This window comes from Harpia harpyja, chromosome 13 (assembly GCF_026419915.1).
Source record: "Harpia harpyja isolate bHarHar1 chromosome 13, bHarHar1 primary haplotype, whole genome shotgun sequence".
NCBI lineage: Eukaryota > Metazoa > Chordata > Aves > Accipitriformes > Accipitridae > Harpia > Harpia harpyja.
In genome coordinates, this window is record NC_068952.1 from 39,624,322 (window position 1) to 39,648,288 (window position 23,967).

General features: G+C 43.0%; 2 protein-coding genes across 12 annotated transcripts in view; both read left to right on the forward strand.

The window, feature by feature from the left end:
• NSD3 (nuclear receptor binding SET domain protein 3) overlaps positions 1-18,413 on the forward strand; it is a 53,132-nt gene extending 34,719 nt beyond the window's left edge. For 4 of the 8 annotated variants that reach the window (XM_052805660.1, XM_052805659.1, XM_052805662.1 and 1 more), the window contains exons 15-24: positions 553-702; positions 3,070-3,226; positions 3,791-3,993; positions 4,463-4,575; positions 5,404-5,673; positions 9,198-9,314; positions 9,676-9,817; positions 10,398-10,504; positions 10,869-11,073; positions 12,664-18,413. In XM_052805660.1, the coding sequence (XP_052661620.1) occupies positions 553-702; positions 3,070-3,226; positions 3,791-3,993; positions 4,463-4,575; positions 5,404-5,673; positions 9,198-9,314; positions 9,676-9,817; positions 10,398-10,504; positions 10,869-11,073; positions 12,664-12,905 (1,706 nt within the window). In that variant the 3' untranslated portion in view covers positions 12,906-18,413. Of the gene's footprint in view, positions 1-552; positions 703-3,069; positions 3,227-3,790; positions 3,994-4,462; positions 4,576-5,403; positions 5,674-6,988; positions 8,656-9,197; positions 9,315-9,675; positions 9,818-10,397; positions 10,505-10,868; positions 11,074-12,663 lie in introns of those variants that run through there. The other 4 variants (XM_052805664.1, XR_008237902.1, XM_052805665.1 and 1 more) reach the window with 4 other exon arrangements.
• On the forward strand, positions 10,984-23,496 carry PLPP5 (phospholipid phosphatase 5). Of its 4 annotated transcripts, none has more exons than XM_052805679.1 (7): positions 10,984-11,073; positions 18,991-19,099; positions 20,465-20,555; positions 20,803-20,866; positions 21,641-21,765; positions 22,163-22,333; positions 22,682-23,496. In XM_052805679.1, exons 2-7 carry the CDS (start codon positions 18,995-18,997, stop codon positions 22,849-22,851), a joined length of 726 nt encoding a protein of 241 aa, XP_052661639.1. In that variant the 5' UTR covers positions 10,984-11,073; positions 18,991-18,994; the 3' UTR covers positions 22,852-23,496. The 4 variants fall into 4 exon arrangements, with proteins under 4 accessions (XP_052661639.1, XP_052661637.1, XP_052661638.1 ...); XM_052805677.1 differs by lacking the exon at positions 10,984-11,073 and adding an exon at positions 18,692-18,775; XM_052805678.1 differs by lacking the exon at positions 10,984-11,073 and adding an exon at positions 18,692-18,775 and having other exon boundaries at positions 22,202-22,333.
• The last annotated feature ends 471 nt before the right edge of the window (positions 23,497-23,967 follow it).

The following is a 23,967-nucleotide window of genomic DNA, read 5'->3' on the forward strand; positions in this document are numbered from 1 at the left end:
ATCACTGACCCCCCTTGTTATTTTTTTCCAACACAACTATAAAGGCAAAACACTTTCATAGATAAGATCTTAGAGATAGATTTGTAATAAGTGGGGTGGTGAGTTCTTGTGTACAACATCCACTTTTTCAGTTTGTAGCCCCAGCTAACAGCATGACCTCTGATGCAGTGACCATCATCCCCCCAGCTCTTCAAATTAGCTTGCTTTTTTCATTTGGGAGGGAGGGTGGGTCACAGAGATTTAAAATTGGTTGCTTTTCTTGTGCTTTTCTATAAATGCATAAATTAAGGGTAAAAGCACAATTGAAAATCCACTTAGAAGCAGCTTATTCATCGTAAGCTTTTCCAGTTAAGTTTAATTTAGTCTCTCCAACACATAACCTCTTCCTTAGTGAAGAAACTTTCTGTCAGACTTTTCTTTTTCTTCATTTTATCTTTTTTTCATTCACACATATATGCATTAGAGGTGTTCATTTGATTTATTTTATTTTCTCCTTTATGGAATCATGGGTAGTTTCATTGCAACTCATCTCTTTCTGTTTGTTTCGTATAGGGTTGGTAGTGCAGGATCATTCAGACCCCCTGTTCAGTTCATATGCCTATAAGTCCCACTACCTACTGAATGAATCAAATCGTGCTGAGTTGATGAAATTACCTATGATTCCTCCTCCTTCGTCAGCTTCCAAAAAGAAATGTGAGAAAGGTAACCAAAATAGTTTCTTTCTCTTTAATTTACTTTCGCTTTTTCTATTATTTCTCTCTCTTTAAATCAAACGAGAAATGTCTGCTTGTCAAGCACCACTTACTGCTTTTCAGTAAACTTCACTCATTGATTATTGTGAGCGTGTGTTCATGTTGTGGCAATTTTTTTATTACAAAAGGGCTTAAAATAATTGCTGTCACTAAATTCTCCTTGAAAGAGGTTAAATCATTTTGTATCTGGCCTAGGCTATTCCAGCTTCAGGGAAGCTATTTACACAGTAATGTGAAGGGGAAGCAAATAGAGCTTGATATTGTTGCAGTTTAGTACTTACCAGGATGATGTAAAACAGCTTCTTAAATTGATTTTATGTATGGAAGAAGAGGGGGGATGTTCCGTTTCAGGTCTTCTAGGTAGCTTCTGCAGAGCCTGAGAGAAGAAAGGATTTTTCAGGTTGAACGAGGGTGGATACTGTCTCCATCCAGAGGATGTCCGAAGGGGGAAGGCAGTGAGGTTTTGCCTGCATGTGCGTCCATTAGTCCTTGGGCCTCGCGTTCCGCCTCCGCTAGCCTGGGACAGCCAGTGCTCCTTCCCCTCCTTGTGGGACGGGTACTGGCTTTCTGAAGCAGTGCTGCACGTAGGAGCGGCAGGAGATGCTAGATCGCGGGCGGACAGGCTTTCTGTCCTGTGCAGAAAACCCTGCAGCTCCAGGAGAGAGGGATCATTTCATTCTGGTGTGGGTGGTGCTGTAGCATCTCAGAATACCTTATGGGGAGATAACTGTTGTCTGTATAAAATACTCAGATGTAATATTTTATTCCCCACAGAAATTTGATTTCCCAAGAGTGTTCAGAAACGGTGCCCAATTAACCATTCTAAAGTTAGGTTATTTTGAACGTTGCTAGATTGATGGCTTTCAGTAGTTCCTGTAATTCCTGAAAACAAAAATTATTTTGAGCCCTCTGCTTAGCTTGAGCAATATCTTACTAATGCATCCTGAGAGCAAAGTGTTGGGTTTTTTTCTTGCTTAGCACTGAAAGTTTTGTGTTTGATTTTGTTTGATTTTTGCATCTCTTGGCATTTTACCATGTTGGATAATGTTTCAGTAATTTACACTGGGTCTGTATTTCCTCTGAAATAACATTTGCAAAAAAATACTTTAAAAGTTAAAATTCTGTTTTGGGTTTGGGGAGCTCTGGAAAATCCACATGGCTGGATTTTACTGTTTTTAGCAGAGGAAATACAGTATTGGTCATGCAACTGATTTGTTTAAGGAATGCTTATCGTGACATGCAACAATCAATTAATGCAATGATATTTTTGAAAGTCTATAGGTGGACAAGATTTTCTGATAAATGTTTGAAAGTTACTATTCATACTTCTTTTTATATTGTGATTGAAAATTGCTTTAAATACTGTCAAGTCTATCCCAGGTTTTCCATCTGGGACACGAAAACTTGTTAATTTTTTAAAAATTTATACATCTATAAAAATGCATATATATATATTTTATATACTTACATATATAAAATATTACAATATGTGTAATGTATCAAGTCTTATTGTATGAGCTGCTTTGTTTGCTGAGGGTGGCTTAGAGATGTGCTGTGGCTCTCCACATTTAATACATCTGCCAAAATACAAGCCAGCCAAAACAACTTTTGTCCAAATAAGTGTAAACTTCAGAAATTAATGTTAACCACTATGCTAAGATTTCCTTTGTGGTCAAAAGGAACTTTTGGGATGGGGACAACTTGTGTGGTGTCTCATTCTGCATTATATACTGTGCTCATACTGGTAAACTTTTCTTTTTGTGGAATAAACAAACTTATTACAATTATTTTATAATGTCCTTGGCACAGAAAAGCATTGATCAACCTATAGGCTGCAGGGTTTTTTAATGCACACTAACTGATTGCTGGGGGATTCAGTCATAACAATGTTGATTGAAAAAGTGTTTCTTAAAAATTTGGTTATTTGTCATTGTTTTGGCTGTCACCAAAGAAATAACCCAAAGTTTTGGCCATCACTAAAGAAATAAAAGCTAGCAGTGCTGCTTTCAGATGCCGTGCTTCCTTTGGGAATGTTGCTTCTCCTGCCAGCTTACCTCGTGTTTACAAAATACTCAGCTGCTTTTTTGTGTTATCTTTGATGCAGTTAAGAGTCACAGCTTGCACAATAGATGATTGCACTGCGCAGTCTTTTTTAACCAACATTGTTAAGTTTGACTTGATCCCTTTCTTTTGCCATTTTTTTCTGTGGGGCAAACGAGAATGTAGAATGGATGATTTAAAATGAATGTCAATTGCTATGCACAGGGGGAAGCAAATCCTTACTTCTATAAACCAAGCAGGGTTTCTTTGTTTAAAGGTGGAAAACTCTTGTGCTGTGAATCCTGCCCAGCTTCCTTTCACCCTGAGTGTCTCAACATAGAAATGCCTGAAGGATGCTGGAATTGCAATGACTGTAAAGCTGGCAAGAAGCTACGTTACAAGCAGATCGTTTGGGTCAAGCTTGGAAATTACAGGCAAGTTCACTATTTTTGTTTTTTAATGCTTTGGATGTTTTTAACGTACTATTAGAATTACAGGAAGATAACTGAAAGCAGCTCAGTCTTCGTAAACAAGAACTAGAACATCTACTTTGTGTCAGACATCAATGTCGCCCTTGAAATTAAATTCTCCTGCTTTTTCCAGGCAATGATGGATAATTCATTGTGCTTATATTTGCTCTGTAGAGCATAATAGTGATATGGAAAACCAGGGGCTGTCCTATAGAACCAAGATGTCCTAGCTTGTGTTTGCTGTTAGTCACCTGCAGGAATACAAGCATTTATAGGTGATCTTAGAAATCCACTCTCAGGCCACGTATGTTCTTAAAAGGCTTTTCCAAAATTTGGATTAAGAACTTTTCTTGTGTTTTGCATGGTGCTTCCCAAGCATTGCCAGAGGGAGCCTTGATTGCATAAGGAAGGGGTTATTTCTTTAAGAAAGGAAACTGGCTTTTATTTCTCGATCCAGTTAGGCAAACTCAGGAGCTAAGGCTATGGTTCAGGGAACTTACATTCTTCTTTTTTTTTTCTGCTTCTCAGGTGGTGGCCAGCAGAGATCTGCAATCCCAGGTCTGTGCCTCTCAACATACAGGGCCTCAAACATGATATCGGGGACTTCCCAGTATTTTTCTTTGGTTCACATGACTACTATTGGGTACACCAGGGCAGAGTTTTCCCTTATGTTGAAGGAGATAAAAGCTTTGCAGAGGGGCAAACTAGTATTAACAAGACCTTCAAGAAAGGTAAAATCAAACAAAGTTTATAGTGGTTTATGACAAAAATTCCACGTGTTTGTGTCTCCATCACCACTTAACCTGCATGGGAATATTATGTGACTAGTGTTCTGTGTTCACGTAAAATTGCAAACATTATGTAGATCCCTTGACTGCAGATAAAAATGTGTTTCTTTAAGAGCCTACTCATTGTGTATTTTTGTGGGCAAATTCAATTCTTCCACAAACTGGGACATGTTAAGATGGAGCTTGGGCTCTGCTGCATGGGATCATTGTTCAGTATCTCAGTACCTACTGAAAAGTACCTGATGATAGATTCATGTTATACTGCAATAACTCATTTCTAGCTTGTGTTTTTGTTTATAGAATTCTATTCCTAGCTTTAAAAAAAAAAAAAAAAAATTAAATACATATATTTATATATTTGATTAACAGCAGCTGGTGCTAATTGCTTTCTATTTTGAACTCCCTTGCACAGCACTTGAAGAAGCGGCAAAGCGCTTCCAGGAGCTGAAAGCACAAAGAGAAAGCAAAGAGGCATTAGAAATTGAAAGGAATTCAAGGAAACCTCCACCTTACAAACACATTAAAGTGAGTTGGCTTCTTTCTTTTCCTATTTTTATTCTATGCATAAGCTAGCTATGCATTTAAACCAATATTTGTAACAATTAAAGCTTATGGAAATTCAAATAAATCATTCTGGTGTTCTTTTCAAGAATCTTTTGTTCTGTCGTATAGTACCATAAAACATTCTTTTAGCAGAGTATTTGTGAAGGAGATGGTTGAAGAACGGTTTTACCTGAAGTAGAATTTTGCTGGTTGCAAGCTCGTCTCATGTGTCTTAGATACATGCTGGCTGTTGCAACTTACTAAACTTTGTTAACACTGACCTCAGTATTAGTAGGAGTACCGGCTGCTCATCCTACTGCAGACTGCAGAGTCTACCTCTTGCCAGCAATTTTGGACACATAGGACTTGGTTTTGTTCCTTTAATGTTTTTAGTTTTAATTGGAAGAAATCCCAGTGATGTACTTGATAAACTTTGCGCGCTTTGAGTTCCTGAACCAGTAATTTTACTGGGGAGAGATTCATGCTGTACTGTCTAGAGTCACGAGTTTTAATGTCCTTTGCTTAAATTGCTTACTCTTGGCTTCTCTGAACAGTGTATGTCCCCAGTTAGCAGTTGAGTGGCAGCTACCATCTGTAAAAGTGCATGCATGTGTCTGCTGCTGAATTGCAGGAAGTATACTTGTTGTGACACACTATCCTTCAAAAGGGTCTAGAGGAAAAATAATGACATAATCATTATTTTCTTGCCTTCTCATGTCAGTTGATGATATACCTCCAATAAAGCTATTAAGTCTGTGTCCTTTGTGTATCGTCTTCATCATTTACTCTTTTTTTTCCTTTGTTCCACAGTCCAACAAGGTAATAGGGAAGGTTCAGATTCAGGTAGCTGATCTGTCAGAAATTCCTCGCTGTAACTGCAAGCCATCGGACGAGAACCCCTGTGGCCTGGAGTCAGAGTGTCTGAACAGGATGCTGCAGTATGAGTGCCATCCCCAGGTGTGCCCAGCAGGAGAGCGGTGTCAGAACCAGTGTTTCACCAAAAGACTCTACCCTGATGCTGAAATCATAAAAACTGATCGACGTGGATGGGGTCTCAGGACAAAAAGGAGCATTAAAAAGGTAGAATTACAAAAGACAAAGGTTGTGATAGCCATCAGTGTGGTTTTACATGAAAACACTGCAACTCTGTGTACCTTAAGTGAATGCATAAAAAAATTTCAGCACTTGCAAGTAAATGCTTTATGTTAAAGACATGAAACTTCTGTAGGTGAAGCAGTAATGGTGAAATCTGCTTAGCTGTTTTGACAGAAGCGTCTTAACCTGGATACTTACGGAAGAAAAGCTAGTTCCAGGTGACTGTGAATTTGTGAATTCTGTTGGTGGAGGGAAAGAGCATGCATGTGTTTTCTCACTGTCTACTGGGCAAAAAGGAAGAGAGCGGTCTTGGGAAAAAGTAGTCTGAATGATGGTTTCTTTTTGTAAATAAGGCCATTGAAGATGATGAAATCTTAGAGGGCTGGCAAAATAAGTCACCTGTGTTTTTCTCTTTTTTTTCCTTTTCTTCCCCTCATCCTTATCATAAGCCAGCAAATGACAATCACAAAATGAGAGAAGCTCAAAGGGTGGGTGGAGTCGGCTTGAATTGTGAGCGCCTTTTCAGGGGGTTATTCTTAAGTCTTTCCTTTTGCCTTTTCTTTTTATGCTGTTACACAGCAACATGCTGATGGCATTTTCCCATTAGTGGGTTGCTTGGAGTGGGGGAGTTTGCGGTATTACTCTTACAGACGTCTGGTAACGAGTCAGCTTTCTCACCCTCCTGGCATTCAAGTCTTCAGGCTGGATTTGTTTCAGAAGAACTCGCAGGGGATTATTAATGAAAGGCTTGAGGTGATCAGGCTGCATTGGACAACAAACTTTAAAGGTTCTTAGAATTTCAAGAATGCAGAGAAGAATAATGAAGATACAGAGATTTCTGTTGATGCAAATGATGCTGCTATTATAACAAAAAGCAGCAAGGACTGGTGAGCTTCAGGAAACGTTACAGACTTTGGCTTAAATACTGGAATGGCTGGCGTCTTTAAGAGGATCAGTGGGTACAATCAGTGAGGAGGGGGAGTGGGAATATTCTTCCCTGACTGTCAGAAAGCCTTTGGATGTGGATCGCTTTGGTTTGCCTTTACACTGTATTGCTGCACGCTGTATTGCTGGGGATACCAGTTGGGGATTCAGGTGGGGTACGCAACAGTTGATACGGAAAAGCAAACATTACACTTGCATATCTAAGTGTGAGAATCCTCGTCTAGCTGGATTGCAGTCTCGCTGTACTTCGAGGCAAGCGTGAGGATGATTGGCCTGGATTTCACCACTGCTTTAACTTGCCAGGCAGAGGAATGGATCTGATGGACGGATGTGTGTTTTGCTCTTACTCATGCAGGCTTCGTTGTTTCTGAACAAGGAGATGGCTGAGCGTACCTGAAGAGTCAAAGATGCAGTTATGTCCACGGATGGAATTGGACACTTTAAGACTTCAGGACAAGTTGTTTTTGTCACGTAACCCGCATCCTCAAGACTCTGCTCTAGAGAACAATTTTGCTCTTGGTTGCCTTCATATTTTCTTCAGCTTGAATTTGCAGTCGTCCTAACAGCAACAATATGCTGGAGCTCCTCATGATGAGGAAACGGGCCATAGTTTTGGTGGACTCGAACTTGATGTGAGGATTACACTGGTCTGCTCTGTAGAGAGAAAGTGGCTGCTCTCCAGACGAAATTCTGCTGCGGCGTTTTGGATTGGATGATCACTGTGGGATGCTGTGCTTAGCTTCCAGTGTAATCAGAAAGTATAGAAGAAGCAGAGAGATCCTGAACTAATTATTTTACCATTAAGCAACATGGTATTTAACTGTATGCACAGGTAGTGTGTAGGATAATCCACTGAAGAGGTCCTGCAATGTCAAGATGAAAGCTTTGGGCTTATGTATAGTAATTTCAACTGTGAATTCTTTGCTTTTGTCCCTTTTTACTAGACATCTACCTCCCTAGCTTTTTAAAATGTAGTTTACAGTCTCTAGAAATTGGAGCTAGAGAAATACTATGTAGTGGTTTGTGACAAGCATGCATGTAAGTAGGGTGATACTGCAAGTGTTTTAACAGACCAGTTTTGGTGAGGATGCCGTTAACCACTCTATCAGTTATAGGTGGAAACTTCTGACTGCGTTTGGGACTTCTTTCAACCTATGCACACCTGACTGATTTGACAACAAGTAGCTAGAGGAATAGTGGGTAGAAAAGCTGTGTTTAAAAGCCTTTCAATACACTACGATTATTCCTGTCCCAAGTACCTGGTGAATTTTTATAGCAGGTTTGGGGTTTTTTTATAGTAGAGTTCCTGTGAATTTAATATGCAAACTTTATAAATGCGTTTGTGTCCTGTAAGAGCTTTACTGAAAACTGTTGGTGGTTCTGTTGAATTGTCCAGGTGTTCCCAAACACACAGGCTGAACCGAAAGCAACTTGGCAGTGAAGGGACTTTTGTTTTGACCCTTGGATTTGGGCTAAAATTTTCAGAAGCATCTAAGTGATTTTTATCAAGTTGAATGTGTGTCAGATAAGACTTAGACTATTCCAAACTGTAAATCAGTTTTAACGAGTGCCAGGCTTCCAAATCACTTAGGCAACTTACCTCTCGGAAATGTGATGCAAGTTGCCTGATTTCCACCCTTATCCCTTTCATTTACCACTTTCTTCATTCATGTTTGGGTTGTGACAGCCACGGGCGAGGGCACGCAGGGACAGGCATTACTGCCTGGAGCCCCATCGCAACCTTCAGGGCACCTCGGAAGTCGCTTGCCCAGGTGTCTGCCCCAAGCATGGCTGACAGGGTAGCACTTGTTAATGTGTTGGTACTGTACGTTACAAGAGTTTTTCTTGAAATATCAGGTGCTTGTTGGACACTTGAATTTGAGTATTTCAAATAGCTGGTTTTAACAGTGTTTTAAACCATCAGCAACTGGCTGTCTTGATAAAGTGGTGCTCAGAGTGCTGAGTATTGACTCCCTTGTATCAAGGTATCAATCACGTCCCAGCTCTTCCGAATTCCATTAGGTAAAAGTTGGGAACACGCTGTTGGCCTGGAGGGCTACTTTTAAACATTTTTTTTTTTTTTTTTTTGCAATTAGGTTTTTTAAGTTTACAATTGTTGTATAATCTGTGTTTCATTAAAACTTTGTTACTGCAAATGTTCTGAGTTTATTGACTGTTAAAAGTCCTAATAAAAGTGAAGTATGTAGTGAAAATACTTGCCATTGTAATAGTTCACATTTCCTTAGGAGTCTATGAATATTGTCTCTGTCTTTTTTAAAAGAAAGCATGAAACTTTAAAGGATTCTAGAGAACTGACAAACATGGCTTGTGTAGCGAATACAGAAACAGTGCTTGGCTCTGCTGCCTTTTTATTTTGAGTGGGCTTATTGTTTAGACAACAAATACCTGGTGCACATATTCATGTCTTGCCTACTAGATGGTTAAAGTTTAATGCTTTTTGTGATGATCGAGTATATTTTTATAGGAAATGCTTTTTTCTGTGCTGCTTCCCTTTATCATCATCATAAGTGGTAAGCATGGATTTCTTTGTTTTCCTTTTTCAGGGTGAATTTGTGAATGAATATGTTGGTGAGCTAATTGATGAAGAAGAGTGCAGACTGCGGATCAAACGTGCACATGAAAACAGCGTAACCAATTTTTATATGTTAACTGTAACAAAGGTAAATATTATGTCTTGTCCAATATAAACTGTTTATGGTTGAAACTAGGGGCAAACTGCTGGCAGAAGCATCATTCCACCCACTGGGGTGTTGGTAGGAGGATAACATCTGTGTTTCTTTTCCAAGTGGAATGGGTGAAGAGATGAAACAGAGGTTGTGCACTCTGTGCCTATTTCAATTCTGTAAGAAGAAATATTCAGACACTTTTTCATAAAACTAACTCTGCAGGGAAAACTTACCACTTTTAACTAATTTAAAATAGGCATATTTTTTGCTGCCTTAGCCATTAGTGGTCACTTGTCAGCAGGCAACCTTTTTTTCTTTGTAAGTACTAAATACGTCTTTGTCTTTTTATTTGAAGGACCGGATAATAGATGCTGGCCCAAAGGGGAATTATTCTCGTTTTATGAACCATAGTTGTAATCCAAACTGTGAAACACAGAAATGGACAGTGAATGGTGACATTAGAGTTGGACTATTTGCTCTTTGTGATATTCCTGCAGGTAAAAAGATGGCACTACTTTGCATGTATACTTTTGTCTTGAAATGGCTAAGTTCCTAACTTGGCCACGTTTTTTTTTTTTTTCTCTGAAGTTACTTAGTACCAGTGACATTTATAGGAGCTTTGTCATTCATTGGAGACAAATATTTGAGTTGCAGTTGTAACAGGGATCTTATAGTTAGAAATAGTTTGAAGCTGAAAGCTACTGTTAAAGCTAACTACAGGTTTGCTGCTAAGTACAGTGTTAACTCTGTGTCATGTAAATGCTTACCATAGCTTTGATGCTTTCACCAGTATTGGTCTGGTGTGGTATTTTCTTTCCATGTTAAGTGTTTTACCTGATCTGTCATTTTAACTGGGTCTGTATGATAGTATAGCTGCTACTTATGTCTGATCTAGGCAGGATTTGTTACTTTCAGAGTTCGTGAAATCAATGCACTATTTCAAGCTTGCCCTTTTAAAACATATTGCTGCTAGATCTCACAGACTATGAAGAGATAAATGCTAATGAAATGTTATTGTCACAAGCCTGTCTTTCCTCAGTGTCTGTGTGGGTGAATTGTTTTTTCTTTAAATTTTAGGAATGGAGTTAACATTTAATTATAATTTGGATTGCCTGGGCAATGGTAGGACTGAATGTCATTGTGGAGCAGAAAACTGCAGTGGTTTCCTAGGAGTGCGTCCAAAGGTACGTGGATGAAAATTGAAGCTTTTCTTCCCAAATCCAGAGATCTAGTGAGAGTGGGGCAAAGAGAGGTTGTTTGTTTTATTTAACTTTTAACTTTAGTCTGTGTAATATCTTCTACCCTTGAAAGTCTCTGAAGACTTTAGTTATGCACTGTAGTGCTATAGTGTCTAGGGTGAAGTTAATTTACCAAATTGTGTTAATTCAGATACATGGGGATGGGCGTTCTGGCTTTTATACCTTAAAAACTTTGAGTGGATTTAATTTAAGCATAGTGAATGCAAAAACTAACCCAAAGTTGATTAAATTAATTTTAATGCAAGGGGTTTATAAACTGACTGTATGCTGTGATCTTTGTAATTGCTAGACAGCATTTGCAACCGCAAATGAAGAGAAGGTGAAGAATGCAAAATTAAAGCAGAAGAAACGGAAAATAAAAACAGAACAGAAGCAGATGCATGAAGACAACTGTTTCCAGTGTGGAGATGGGGGAGAACTGGTCATGTGTGATAAAAAGGACTGTCCCAAAGCATACCACCTCCTATGCCTTAACCTGACTCAACCACCTTTTGGTAAGGGCAATCGTATGGCTTCCTATTCATCTTTTCTTTCCTGCAGCAAAACAATGTTTGAGCTGAAATGCAGCATTCATTTACATTAAATGCAGCATATTTGCTTTTGCAATACCACTCATTTTTAGAAATACGTCAGGCAGCAGTGTTCCTAAATGAGAACTGATGGACAGAGAGGCATTTTAATACTTTTTAATGTTCTTGTTGCACCTCTTTCTTGGATCAAATTTTCTCCTCTTATTTTGATTGAAATATGAGCAACATCTTGATGTCCCGAAGTCACCAGGCGCAAATCAAATGACAGGTGAAATCACTGACGTAGGAAGCGTGATGTGTAGGGCTCAATTAATCAGTATATATGTTTAAATTATCTACTGTATCCTGACGGCATGTCTCTTCCATGTGAATTTTTCCATGTTAAGGCATAGCCTTTTGTAGCTAGGGCTCAAATTATTCAGCAATACGACATCTTAATCCGATTGCAGGATTTTGTAGAAGTCCTTATCTCTTTAATCTTCCTGATTCCAAAGAGTTTGGTGAAAATAATTGGAAGTCCAGATTAGTCTATGATTACATTAACCAAAAGGCTGCCATGAGTGAAGTTGAATCTGTCACATGCCTTTTCAGCAGATTAGAAACATGGAAGCTATCCTCAAAATAGCTTATTTGCTGGAGAAAGAAATGATAGCATCTTAGCACCAAGAGCAACTTCAGTTAGGTTTTTTTGTTTGGCTTTGTTTTTCTTTGAAGTTTGGGAGTGTAGGGGTTAGCCTGGCCCAGATGGGCTAGTTACAACTTCATTAGAGGTCTGGAGTCCCATCTTGGTGCTATTCTCACTCTTTGTGACGTGGGTCTTGACACACTGTAAATGCGGTGTGTCATGTCCCTATGAAGGAGAGTGCTCTCTGTTTCTCAACAGTAACCTAGCCAAAGGGGACTTCAGCAAGTCTTGGACACAGCAGCAAGAAGCTTTTGATTTTCTGTTTTTGCTATGTTCAGTATACCTTTTGCAGTCTGAGAGTTCAGCACATGGTCATACAAACACATGTCTGAATGGTTTGGGGGATCTGGGGTTTTTTTATGCTCAAACATATTTTTACACAACTACTTCTTTTCTGAGCCATTTTTCACTTATTTTTCAAAGTTAATGCATTCAGTCTTCTACATTAAAGTACACTGCAGTTGAACTAAAACTTAACTTGGAGGTGCCCATCTAAGCAAATACTGTGTCCAGATCAGTAAGAGATGTTCACAAATCAGAAAAAAGTACAAAACAAACTCTCCATCTTGCAAGGACGTTTGGTGTCTTGATGCCCAAGGAGGTTGATCTAACTATTTTAAGCTCTGGTTATGCATGCAACAATGTTTTGAGCCAAGTGAGGCCTGAAAAATGGAAAATGACTAAGAACTGTTTCCAGTCAGATTCTTGTAAATGAGAAGCAGAAGTAGCAACTACAGTAAGAGCTGATTTCTCTGAACTTCATCTGAACAATTACAACATGGAGTAAGGGTTAAAGGCCAGTGCTGTCCCCGAAATGCACTAATTTCAGCTTCCTGTCTCTCTCTCCTCCCTTCCCCTCCCATCCTCAGGAAAGTGGGAATGTCCGTGGCATCAGTGCGACGTCTGTAGCAATCCTGCAGTGTCGTTCTGTGAGTTTTGCCCTCATTCGTTCTGTAAAGATCACGAGAAGGGAGCCCTGGTGGCATCAGCATTGGATGGCCGTCTCTGCTGCTCTGCACATGACCCCACATCTCCTGTGGCACCTGAGTACTGGAGCAAGATAAAGTGCAAATTGGAATCACAGAATCCTGTAGAAGAAGCAAAGGAGTGAATTTGGTTAAAAACAAACAAGGCAGGGGAGAAGAGAGGCAAACAGGCGATGAACTTGAAGAGACTGCTATGACACATTCAGTCTTTGTCATCGGAGCCATCGTGTGTGAACTGGGAACGGGACCATTTAATCTTAGCAAGCGGAAGCAGGCAGTGGTGTTTGTTTTTTATTGTTTGGTCTTTCTTTTACCCTCGAATGTGCTACAGCAGCTCTTACTGTTGGAAACCAGGAACGTCTTGGCCTTCAAAGAAAAACATAGACCTTTTGACAGTGAAAAGAATATTCTGTTTAAAATATGTTCTTTGAGTGTAGAAAGCAAAGCATAGCAACATATTTATTTATTTAATTTTTAAAGGGTATTGAAGATCTGGTTTTGATCGGTCAGCGTGTCTTTAAAAACAAAATAGCAAAGCCAACATAACTTTTATGTCTAGTTTATGAAAACTAGTAAAGCCTCCCCACTCTGTGTAACATTGAGATGCCATAAGACAGATGTGGGTTTCAGACCAGGTGACCCTGAAATGCCTCCATTCCCGTACTTACTTTTAAAGGCATTTTGAGAAGGTAGGTTATATATCATGTTAACTTATTAATATTATTGTAAAGCTTTTCCTATAAGAAATCAGGTGTATGACTTCTTGGAAGTGCTTGTAACACGAGAGCTAGCATTGTTTAAGGAGGGAAGAAATCATGGTTCCTTGCTCGAGAGCTATAATCGGTGTTTGCAGACAGGTGGAAATTCAGAAAGAGCTTAATTGCACAATGGTTATTTCTTTATCCCGCCTAATTTGGAAAACCTTCCCAGTTAGGAGAGCCTCCCAGCCTCAATCATATACTGCAGCACGCTCAGAACTGAAGTCTTAATCCTACCAGTGGGAGCTCTGCCATTGACTTCTTTAGATGGAGGATTGTTCTGTGCGTGTGTATTTGTCATCTGCCAAGTCTGCACTTGTTTTATGGCAGTTATATTAGTGTGATTCTTTATTGCCACCTTCTCAGACTCCCGTTAGTTTCAAAGGAAATTTGAGCGCTTAAGGAATCTGACCCATGTGCGTGTTTGTTTTGATTGAATGTTTAGATTTTTTTGCTGAGAGAGATCTTCTTCTAACTTTAATCTTCATAGTTAATGGAGCTAAGAAAAATCTCAGCACTTCTTCAATGAACAGGGTATTTTCTATCTGGGTAACGGGCCGTATTCAACAGCAGCCAACTTCAGCTTCACGAGACAGTTCTGTCTTAGATTTCCTCTGTTAATCAGTAGAGAGACAGGCTCCTTCAGTGAGGCTTTTGAAGTGGCTTAGGTAGGCTCCTGCTCCAGATTTTCTTCTGAAAACCTATCTTCCTCCATTTCTTGTCCAAGGAGCCTAGGGGGACTAGTTTCCCCAGGCTGAAGTTAGTCTTTGGTGAACCTCCTCTCCTAGCCCACAGTCTTACAAAGCACTGTGCGTCTCCCCCTGCCCTGGTATAGTTAGAGTGTATTTTTGACTTGTATACTGATATTGGCTAACTTCGTGCTAGCTTTTTGCTAATGGGTATTGAAAATAATCCTGAATGAAGAGAAGTAATATCAAGTGTTGCTGGCATCTGGCTAAATTAAGCCTTTGAATTAAGAATTAAGAACCTTGTCTCTGGAAAACTGCTTACATAAACCTACAGGAACATGGTGACTTCTCAGTTCAAGAAAATAGTAGGCTGAAAAAGTACATGTGGGATTTTAGAACATGTCTTGCATCTGGCTGGTGTCCTTCTCGTCCTCAAATTTATGTACTGGGGGGAAATTTTTTCGTGTGCAATTGTAAAATTACAAAATACACTACAATCTCTTTAAGCTGCTACTGTGCCATTTAACTGATCTGGCAGTTCGTCTTCTGAACGTCTGCAGATGCCTTTCTTACAAACTTGGGGGTGTCTTGGGTGGCATAACTGCAGGTATCTTGTGGGTCAGTTCATGGTACAGAGGGCTATTGGGATCTATAAAGCACTTCATCTTGTGGTCCATACTACAGTGAATGTCTGAAACACTAATCTTGCTTGAAAGCAGTGCTATATTTTAGTATTTTTTACAAAAAAAAAATTTACAAAAAGGATTTTATTTTTCTTAACATTTTGTGTGATAAATGTCTCTTTTTAAGCTCTTACTGGGGGTGTTTAACCCTTTTCAGAAATTCCAAACATAGCTCTTGCTACAGTGTCTGTAAGGCCCGATGTGTTTACTTTATATTATTTATTAGGCTTGGTAATGTTCAAATGATTTTCTCTTAGGAAGTCAGAGCATTCTGAATATTGCAGATATGCTATTGTGTGAGTGCACCTACATGCTTTTTTATTCTGCGTCCGTGGTGACTTACTGACTGGAGGGAAATGGTGCGGTAGCACCAGAACGCCCTCATTAGCGTTTGACGTGGCAGGGAGCAGAGAAGAGCCATGGACCATCAGTCGCCACGTGAGACGTACTGCTGTGACGTGCCGGTGCGCTGAGTATCGCAGAACATGTGAAGGTTCACAGAAGGCTTTTAAAAACTTGTAAAATGCTGTGAATTGAGGCCTGCTGCTACTCCTGTGCCATGCCACTTGATGTCTTGGTTAACTTTGTTTTCAAACTTCTTACAGGTGCTCCTTTTTTCCACCAAAAAAAGATTAATAATAGCCAGCAGCTGGGCTTGGACTTAAAAGGGAAAATAGGAGATTGGTTTATAAGCTTGTACAACTTATGAACAAAAAGTCTGAACTGGATTTCACGCTATTGGAGAGAAGGTGAATCTTTCAAAAAAACTTTTAACATTCTGAGATAAGAAAATACCTAATTCAAAGTATCTTGGTAACTCTAGGGGGTTTGTTCTATATGCCAAACACAAAATGTTAAAATAGACATTTTAACCACATCTTTGCAATCTGAATAACAATAATGGAATTCCTTTGTAAGGAAAAGATTTAGCAGCTGTTTTGGTTAATTGGCATCAGCAGAGGGGGAGTCAGGTGCTGAATTAAATTTGTATGGTCTCTAGAATAAGATAAGTAGCATTGGATAGTTTGGTCGTTTCATGCTGAGGCCTGGAAGAAGTCCACAGAACTGCTGGTGATTTCAGTTGAGAACTTAAATCTGCTGTTTAAGGCCATCAGTTGTTCCTTAACGGGAACGCACTGTCACACTTTTCCCTTACTTTTGTTCTAAATTTTTGAGATAGCACCACGCTTCTGGCGAACACCTGACTTCAGCTCTGTCGCCTGTGCGCTCTCTATAGTGCAGTGTCCGAGCTGCTCTGCAAAGTTAACGGGATTTTGTTGTTTACTGGAGCTTTTTACTCTACAGTTTGCACCTTAGCACAGCGCAGACATTCTGCAGACCATGGCCAAATGGTGCAATGGCTGGTTACTACCATTTTCTAAATACATGGTGCAAGCATTAGTTATTGTAGCTTTCAGATTATTAGTATAGACTTGTCCTATCAATAGACTGTTGAAGGCATTTGCAGCTCAGGAAGGATAATGTTAAAGGCAATTTTGTGGGCAAATTACCTTCTCTGGTCACCACCATGGTCTTAGAGAATCTGTTAGAATGGAGTAATAGGGCTGGAATGTTTAATTTTGGCCTTTCTGCTAAAAAACTTATTGTATCTTAATTTCAGGATAGAATGGGAAAGACACAATTACTAGACGTAATTAACAATGAGCATAAAATCTGTATATATTGAAACTTTACAGAAATATGTGGGTGGGGTGGGGGAGGAGGGTGGGAGGGGGGATGTCCAACGCTGGTACGAAGTAGTCACTTTAACATTGAAACCTCTGCCTCATTGAATTCAGGGTTTAATGTACTTGAAGCTCTGCGGTTCCTTATACAGCTTTTTTATTTATACATAACTTTTTTTGTATACTACATTGAAAATGTCTTTGACTTCCCTGAAGTTACTTTCTGCTCCCGCTGTACAGTGAATCTATGGCAAATGGGAGAGTTTTTCAAAGCAGCTGTCTCAGACTTGTGTGTGTTCAAGAAGTGTGTTGCATGAGAGACGGCAACCTTGGAGTAATGCTGTCCGTTCGCTTTCAGTTTTCCATCAACTTTCCCTTACCACTTATCTTTGTGTAGCAAAAACATTTGCACTTATGATACACTCCTACACTTTGGATGTATTCACAATGTTGTTCTGAGGAAGAAAAGAAAAAAAAAAAAAAGAAAAAAAAAGGCAAAAAAGAAAAAAAAAAAAAGCTGTTTCCTATTATATTCTATTCCTGAGTGCCAAGCTCAGGTCCTTATTACCCCTGTGAGGGGCTATCTCACTGCTCTGGAGAGAGGGGAGTTGTTAAGCTGAAACTATCTGTGCTTTGCATAGAAGACTTCTGTAATTCATGTGAAATCAAAAAGGGAAATCGCGTATGAATTTGCCAAAGCCATTCACTCATTCACTGTTTCTCGTGTGGTACTAACTGCCCGGGGGGGTTGTGCATGAGAGAGAAGCGAGCTGCCTTCCCTAGCGCTGTCTCTTCCAGCTCCAGAAGACAAGGTGGCTGTGCGCGGTCCCCCCGTCGTCCCCCCCCAGAACGTCCTCGCACAGCCGGGCACTGGACCCTCCTGAGCAGTTCTCACTCGCTTTTGGGTTATAAAGAGACTGGATGAAAAAAAAACGTTTCCTATTCACTGGTCGAGCTGTATCTCATTTCTGGCGTCACTTTTCCTTTTCAAACAAACCGATCGCGATCGCGTTGCCACAGAAAACAAGGTGATAACTTACTGTTTCAGCTGGCTGGTAATAAGGGGTTTTGTTCCGTATAGGGGTGTGCGCATACCTGGGGTGGCTGTGAGAAACGACACCCGTTCGTTTCCACGCGAGTGATGTTGCACAACACAGATACCTGCAGATTCCGTTTCCATTCCCATGTACTCTTTATCTGTAAGGATGACCTTTGTAGAGTCGTTATTTCTGTAGACTTTGTTTATCTGTAACAAACTTTGTAGATTCTGTGAAATGTTATTTTAACGAAATCACTCGAGTCTTTAAGAGCAAAGCATCAATATTCACTGAAGTCGATATCTTAAGAGTTTTTGGAAGTTGACTAGAAGCTCTTGACACTAACGAAGTAGTGTTAAATTTCCCTGGCGATGTTCCACTGGGGCATTACTGTATTATGACTTGATGTTGCCGCATAGACTTTGAGATATACGATATTTTGGGGGTTTTGTTGTTCGGCCTATGTTCTCTTGCATAGTGTGAAACCTGTAAAGCTTGGTTAACCTGTATATAGATAGCTTACTGTCGACTAGTTATAGCGTATCTAGAATTGCCTGTAATATTTTAGCTTCTTACTGAATGTGTGTGATGGTAGGAACCTATAATTTTTGTACATTATATTTACTGAGATGTTGCCTTTTTTATTTTACAAATACTTTGGAATTCAGATGTGTTTTTGCTTCCGTGAGGATTAATTTGGAAAGGTTTTTAATGACATTCCACTGATCTGAACTTTTGCTTGAGGTTGACTTCAATAAATCGTTCTGAATGTTCCAAACGACGAGAGGCTGGTCCGTCCGTCCATCTCGGTGCCCGAGCAGGGGCTCCCCGCTGCCGGGCAGGAGCACGGGGCGGGGGCTTAAGGCCGGGGGGGGTCGCGGCGGGGGCCTGTGCCGGGGCGAGGACTCGGCAAACGCCGTCCTGCCGCCTCCCCTGCCCGGGGCCGCGCTCCTGAGGGGAGCCGGCACCCCGAGGCGGGCGGGAAGGGACGGGCAGGCCGCCCCGGCCCGGCCCGCCCCGGGGAGGGCTGTGGCGCCACGTCGGCGGGGCGGAGCGGGGCGGGGCGGCCATGCCGCGGGCGGGCGGCGCGGCCGAGCTGGCGGCGGAGGCGGCGGTGCGGGCCCTGCTGCTGGCCGCCTTCGTGTGAGTGTGTGTGTGTGGGGGGGCTCCTGGGTCCCGGCCCTCCCGCACCCCGCCGGGCGCGGGCAAGGCACCGGGAGACCCGGGTCCGCGTCCCTGTGCGGTGGGAGGGGGCAGAGCTCCCGCCCGGCCCGGCTGTCGCCCGTTGCCGGTGCTGCCTGCCCCAAAAATGCGTTTGGTTTTTTGTTTTTGTTTTTTTTTTTCTTTTTCGCCTCCAGGGTCATGGAGTTTCTGCCTCCGTTTCAGCGAGTGGTGCAGCCTGAAGAGATGTGGCTCTACAAAAACCCGTACGTAGAAGTGGACCACGTACCCACGGTACCCATGTTTGTAAGTTCGGCGGTTTCCTGCATTTACGTGTTTCTTTCTCTAATTATAAACCAGCCTTTTAAAGCGAAGCTGCTGGCTAAAAGACTTGTATCGCAAATGCCTGTAGCTCTTAATGCGTGTTACCAAAAGCGTGATGTATTACTGCAAACAAGGTAACGTTCCCAGTCAATTTGTGCCATCTTTTTAGGCTTTACCATCCAGGGGTGGCTTTGGGATCGCAACTAAGTTTATAAAAACTTGTGAGGACTTTTCGCTGTCGTTCGTAATAAATTTCAAATCCAGATTACTATGATCATGGACTAGAGCATATCTTTCACTGTCAGGGAGCATTTTGCTTGAAAGCAGCTGTTTTCAGCAAAGTTTTGTTATCATTTTATTGCAAAAATGTTTTCCCTAGGTCTCTGGGCTCTGTTAAAAGGGTTTAACATAAAACCATAAGTGGCGGATTTCAAGTAGGCAACAGTCCATTAAAGGGGTTGTCTCTTCCTCTGAAGCAGCGGTGCTTCGGTGAGACGCTGTGGCTCCTGGGTTGGGCATGACATCCACTTCATTAGTAAATAGCACTTGTGATTTTCTGCAAGAGGTGGGCACTAAACATTAAAGGACAAAACCTTGGTGTAGCGTTTGGATTTGGCGGTGTAAAGCATGACATATGCCAGACTTCAGGTGGTAGCAGACTCCTTGGGAGCCTGTCAGACACACCGTGGACGTCCCCGGGGTGAAATCCCGCAGCGGCAGTCGCCACTGAGGTGATGTGAATGGTAACTGGTTTTCTCTGAATCAGCAGCTCCTGTATTTTTTGCTGACAAGCAGCTTGGGTGCTGCTGACAAAGAGCTAATCCTTGTGCTTGCAGGGATGGGGAGAGTTGAGGTGCTGCGGCTGATACTGTGAAGGGAGGGCTTGAGGACTTGCTGGGCTTTCCTTAGAGGAGGGAAGGCTCCGCTGCTCTGCTGAGTGTGTGCACTGAGTGGGTCAAGCACAGGAAGGAGTGGGATGCAGAGAGGGGCTTTTTAGTGCACTGCATTATTTATGCTGCTTGGGGTATTTTTTTTCTCGTGCTTCGGCACAGGCAACGTCCAGCAGCCCGTGGGCTTTTGTACGTGAGGCACTGCCGTTGGATGACAGACAGGAGGAATGGCTGTGCTCTGGGGAGCACAGGGTTAGTCAGGGCTTGCTGTGACTGCAGCTGGGGTTGGATTTGCTTTCTGATGGAAATGTAATTGTGTGCAGAGAGGACAGGCTGTTGCTTGGCTTTGGCGAAGGAAAGTGTATAGTCTTCTTGAGCAACTGCTGTTGTGTTCTGATGAGAGTGCTTAAATCTGCTTTGCTAACAGACACCTAACAATCTTCTCGTTTTGTGACAGTTCATCGCATTTCTGTCTCCCTTATTGCTCATTGTCCTGGCAAGGGTGTTCATGAATGCTGACCGAGAAGACACGCGGGAAGCCTGCCTAGGTGAGCTCCTCCTTACCCCAGAGAGCTGCAGCCCCCTGAGGGGTCTGCCCTGATGCTGTGGCTGTGAGCCAGGAGTCTCACAGATGAGTCCTTTGCTCTTGCTGGGGCACAAGTGTTGTGCCAGGGGTATCAAAGCCGAGCTGTGTGGCTCCAGCTGAAGTTTGAGCACTGCCCGTGCCTGAATGTGCCTCGAAGCTGCACATTCAGGTGGGGATGATGCTGACGTGACCTCTCTGCTCTCTCCTAGCTGCCAGCCTTGCTCTTGCCCTGAACGGGGTTTTCACAAATGCCCTGAAGCTCATTGTGGGGAGGTGAGAAACTGGCTCCTTCCTAGCTGCGCCATGCGGGGAGGGGAGGCACGTCTGCGCAGTGGCAGAGCTACAGCAGCAGGACCAAGGGCTAGAAGCTGTAGTTAGACATGCTCAGCCTGGAAAGAATGTGTTTTTTCTAGCTATAAAGACAATTAAATATTAGAACAAGCACTGGTGGGGACCTGCTGTCTCCAGGCATCGTTTAGATGGGCTCATTCAGGCCAGCACCAGGGAGGAGCGCTTTGGCACGCATACAGGGAGCGGATGGGATGGTTTCATCTCCCCGGGCCAGGTGGTCAGGGTGGCAAAAAGTTACCTGTGCTGAGCCACAGCCTGAGAGGTTTGCTCCGGTGTGCCCGCAGGCTGTGCAACCCAGGCACATTAAAGCCGTGTGGGCATTTGGTTCTTGTAAGGCATTTGCTCTGCTGGGCTGGATGGGGAGGATCAGCAGAGTGCTAATCCTCAGGGTCTAAACTGGGTCTTGCCAAGCAGTGGTGGGCCAGTGAGGGTGTGCTGCTGCAGCCTGGCTCTCGTCTGCCGAGCCCTGCCTGCCCAGGCAGGAGTGGAGCTGGGTGCGATGCTCAGTTTTGCATTTCTCACAGCCTGGGTCACACCGCCTTCCCTTTGCACAACGGGGGGAGCTGTGCGAGGTAGCTGGCAACCGCATTCGTATGTGGGTGCTCCGTGGGAGGGCTGGGTGCTCAGATGTCTCCTGAGCACCGTGCTGGGAGCGCTGCACACCTGAGGGCTTATGTGCCTTGTTCTCTGCCCTAGGCCACGGCCGGACTTCTTCTATCGATGCTTCCCCGACGGACGAGCGAATGCAGAGCTGGTGTGCACAGGCGACCCTGGCATAGTGACTGAGGGACGTAAAAGCTTCCCCAGCGGACACGCTTCGTGTAAGTTTTCCGCGTCCCCTACCTGCTGCAGCCCCAGACAGCAAACCGTGGTGAGTAGATGCCCGTGGGGAGGGCAGCTTGGGTTTGCTTTCATGCACCCCGTGGCTTTGTCTACATTCATTGGTCTGTTTGGGGGTCTCAACTTTCCCTCTGCAAAGCAATGGGGTGACAATGTAATCTGAAGCTGGTTGTAGCTCCTGGGAGGAGGGATGCTTGCCAAGTACCAGCATCTATGGCTCCTCCCTCGCTCATGAGCTGGTGCTTCCCTTGGTTTGCGTGGGCAGGACAGACGTCCTCTTGCAGCCCTTCCACCCCAGCAGGGGAAAGGGTGAAGGTCTGGCTGAGGGCCCACAGCAGAGCCTGGAGCTGTTTCTGAAGCGACATGCTTCTCTTTCAGTCGCCTTCACTGGTCTTGCCTTCTCTGCCTTCTACATAGCCGGGAAGCTGCGCTGCTTTGCTCCCGGCCGCGGAGGCAGGGCTCTGCGGCTCTGCGCCTTCCTTCTCCCGCTGTTCCTCGCCACCCTCATCGCTGTGTCCCGCACCTGTGACTACAAGCACCACTGGCAAGGTGGGTCGGTGTCTGCCTGCAGACTTGGACGGGGGGCACAACCGGGTGCCCTGAGGGGGGGCACTCTGAGCATGGGGGGGTCCGCAGTGCCACAGAGGTGTTCAGAGCCCGTGATGGCAACTTGGGTTTTTTGTTTACTCCTCCGGTAGTAATTTTTTTGCTGCCTGCAAGGTGATAATGCCTTTTTCTTTGTTTTTTAAATATATGCCAAGCTTAGTTTTATAGCCAAGGGTCAAGTCGCTGATCCAGCTCAGCTCTGAGCAGGCTGAAAAGCTGCCTGCTGGAGAATTCAATCGTGAAGCTTGGGAAGGTAAGGGGAAGTTAACTCTCCTCTGGTCTTGCCCACAGATGTGTTGGTTGGCTCAGTGATCGGCTTCGTGCTTGCGTACCTCTGCTACAGGCAGTATTACCCTCCTCTGATGGACTCCATGTGCCACAAACCATTTCTGTACAAATCCAAACAACTGCCAGCGCACCAAGAAAAGCCTGCAGCTTCCAGCTTTCACCTAGATATATAGCGACGGGCTCTGTCCTGCCGGCACCTCTCCTGCTGCTCCTTCAGTGCTAGGGCAGGGGAAGGCTTTAGGGGAGTTGGTCGTGGACTGCAAGAAGTGGCTCAAATGAGGATGAACCTGAAACCCAAGCAGGCATCCTCTGCAGTGCTGGGAAGTTGTCCTGCTCAGGGGCCTGTTTTGCTTCATTAACCAAATTTTGTTAGTGTCCCTCCCTTTGGGCCTGCTGTGAAGCAAGCGAGGCAGTCGGCATGCAAGCCTGTGGGAGGACAGCCCGGTTACAAAAGGAGCTGAAGCAAGAACTGGCAAAATATGACAATTTGGTGTGCCCCATCCGGTGGGTGTTCTTGTGTCCAGTCAAGAAAGCACCATCAGTCATCTCCCTTCAATCCAGCTGAGCTGTCCCATCCCTTCTCCTGGGAAGCGTATGTCGAAATGAAGTGCAGGACCTGCTCCTGGCACCGGGTTTAAGTCTGTCTTTTCAATTACAGCTGAGCTAATTTGGAGTAATGAGTGCAAAGTTGCAGTCTTTAACCATGGATTGAGTGGGGGAGAGGGAAGATGAAACTAGTATGATCATTATTTGCGTTACTGTGCTAGCCCTGATTTTTTCTAAGTTGCCAAATAAAGGAGTTTAATTTTTTTAATGAACTGCGGTACTAAAAGCTTTACTTCAAGAAGTGGGTTTATTGCTGTATAAACCATTTCCTTTGGTGTGTCTGCAGGGTTTTCTAGATGAGTGTTCATCTTCTGTCTCTTCCCTTGCAGCTTTAATACAGTTGTAAAGAGATGACAATCAGCAGAAAATGAAATGGTGTCTGAAAGCATCGCTTCAGAGGTGCTTGTTTCTCTACACCATGCTTTGTTTTGTCAGAAAATGCAAGGGTAGAGTGCTGCTGAGAAATCCAAGGCATAGCTGTATGGCAGGACTGTTGTAAGTAGTTACTTGTCACTAGTCTCCTCCATAAATACGTGTATTCTTGATCAAGTGTACGTACACACAAACAGCAAATGTGAGGCTGTAGCAGAGGAAGGCACGTGTGCCTCTGCCGAGCTCAGGACATGACGGTAATGAAAATGCTACACCATAATCTTCCGTTTGGGCCACGTAAACCCTCTGTG

Excerpts from the sequence above, each read along its gene's own strand:
- PLPP5 (XM_052805677.1), top strand. The coding sequence starts at position 18,702 with ATGCCGCGGGCGGGCGGCGCGGCCGAGCTGGCGGCGGAGGCGGCGGTG. Across the intron at positions 19,100-20,464 it reads TACCCACGGTACCCATGTTT|TTCATCGCATTTCTGTCTCC; the intron begins GTAAGTTCGGCG and ends GTTTTGTGACAG. Across the intron at positions 21,766-22,162 it reads CCCCAGCGGACACGCTTCGT|TCGCCTTCACTGGTCTTGCC; the intron begins GTAAGTTTTCCG and ends CTTCTCTTTCAG.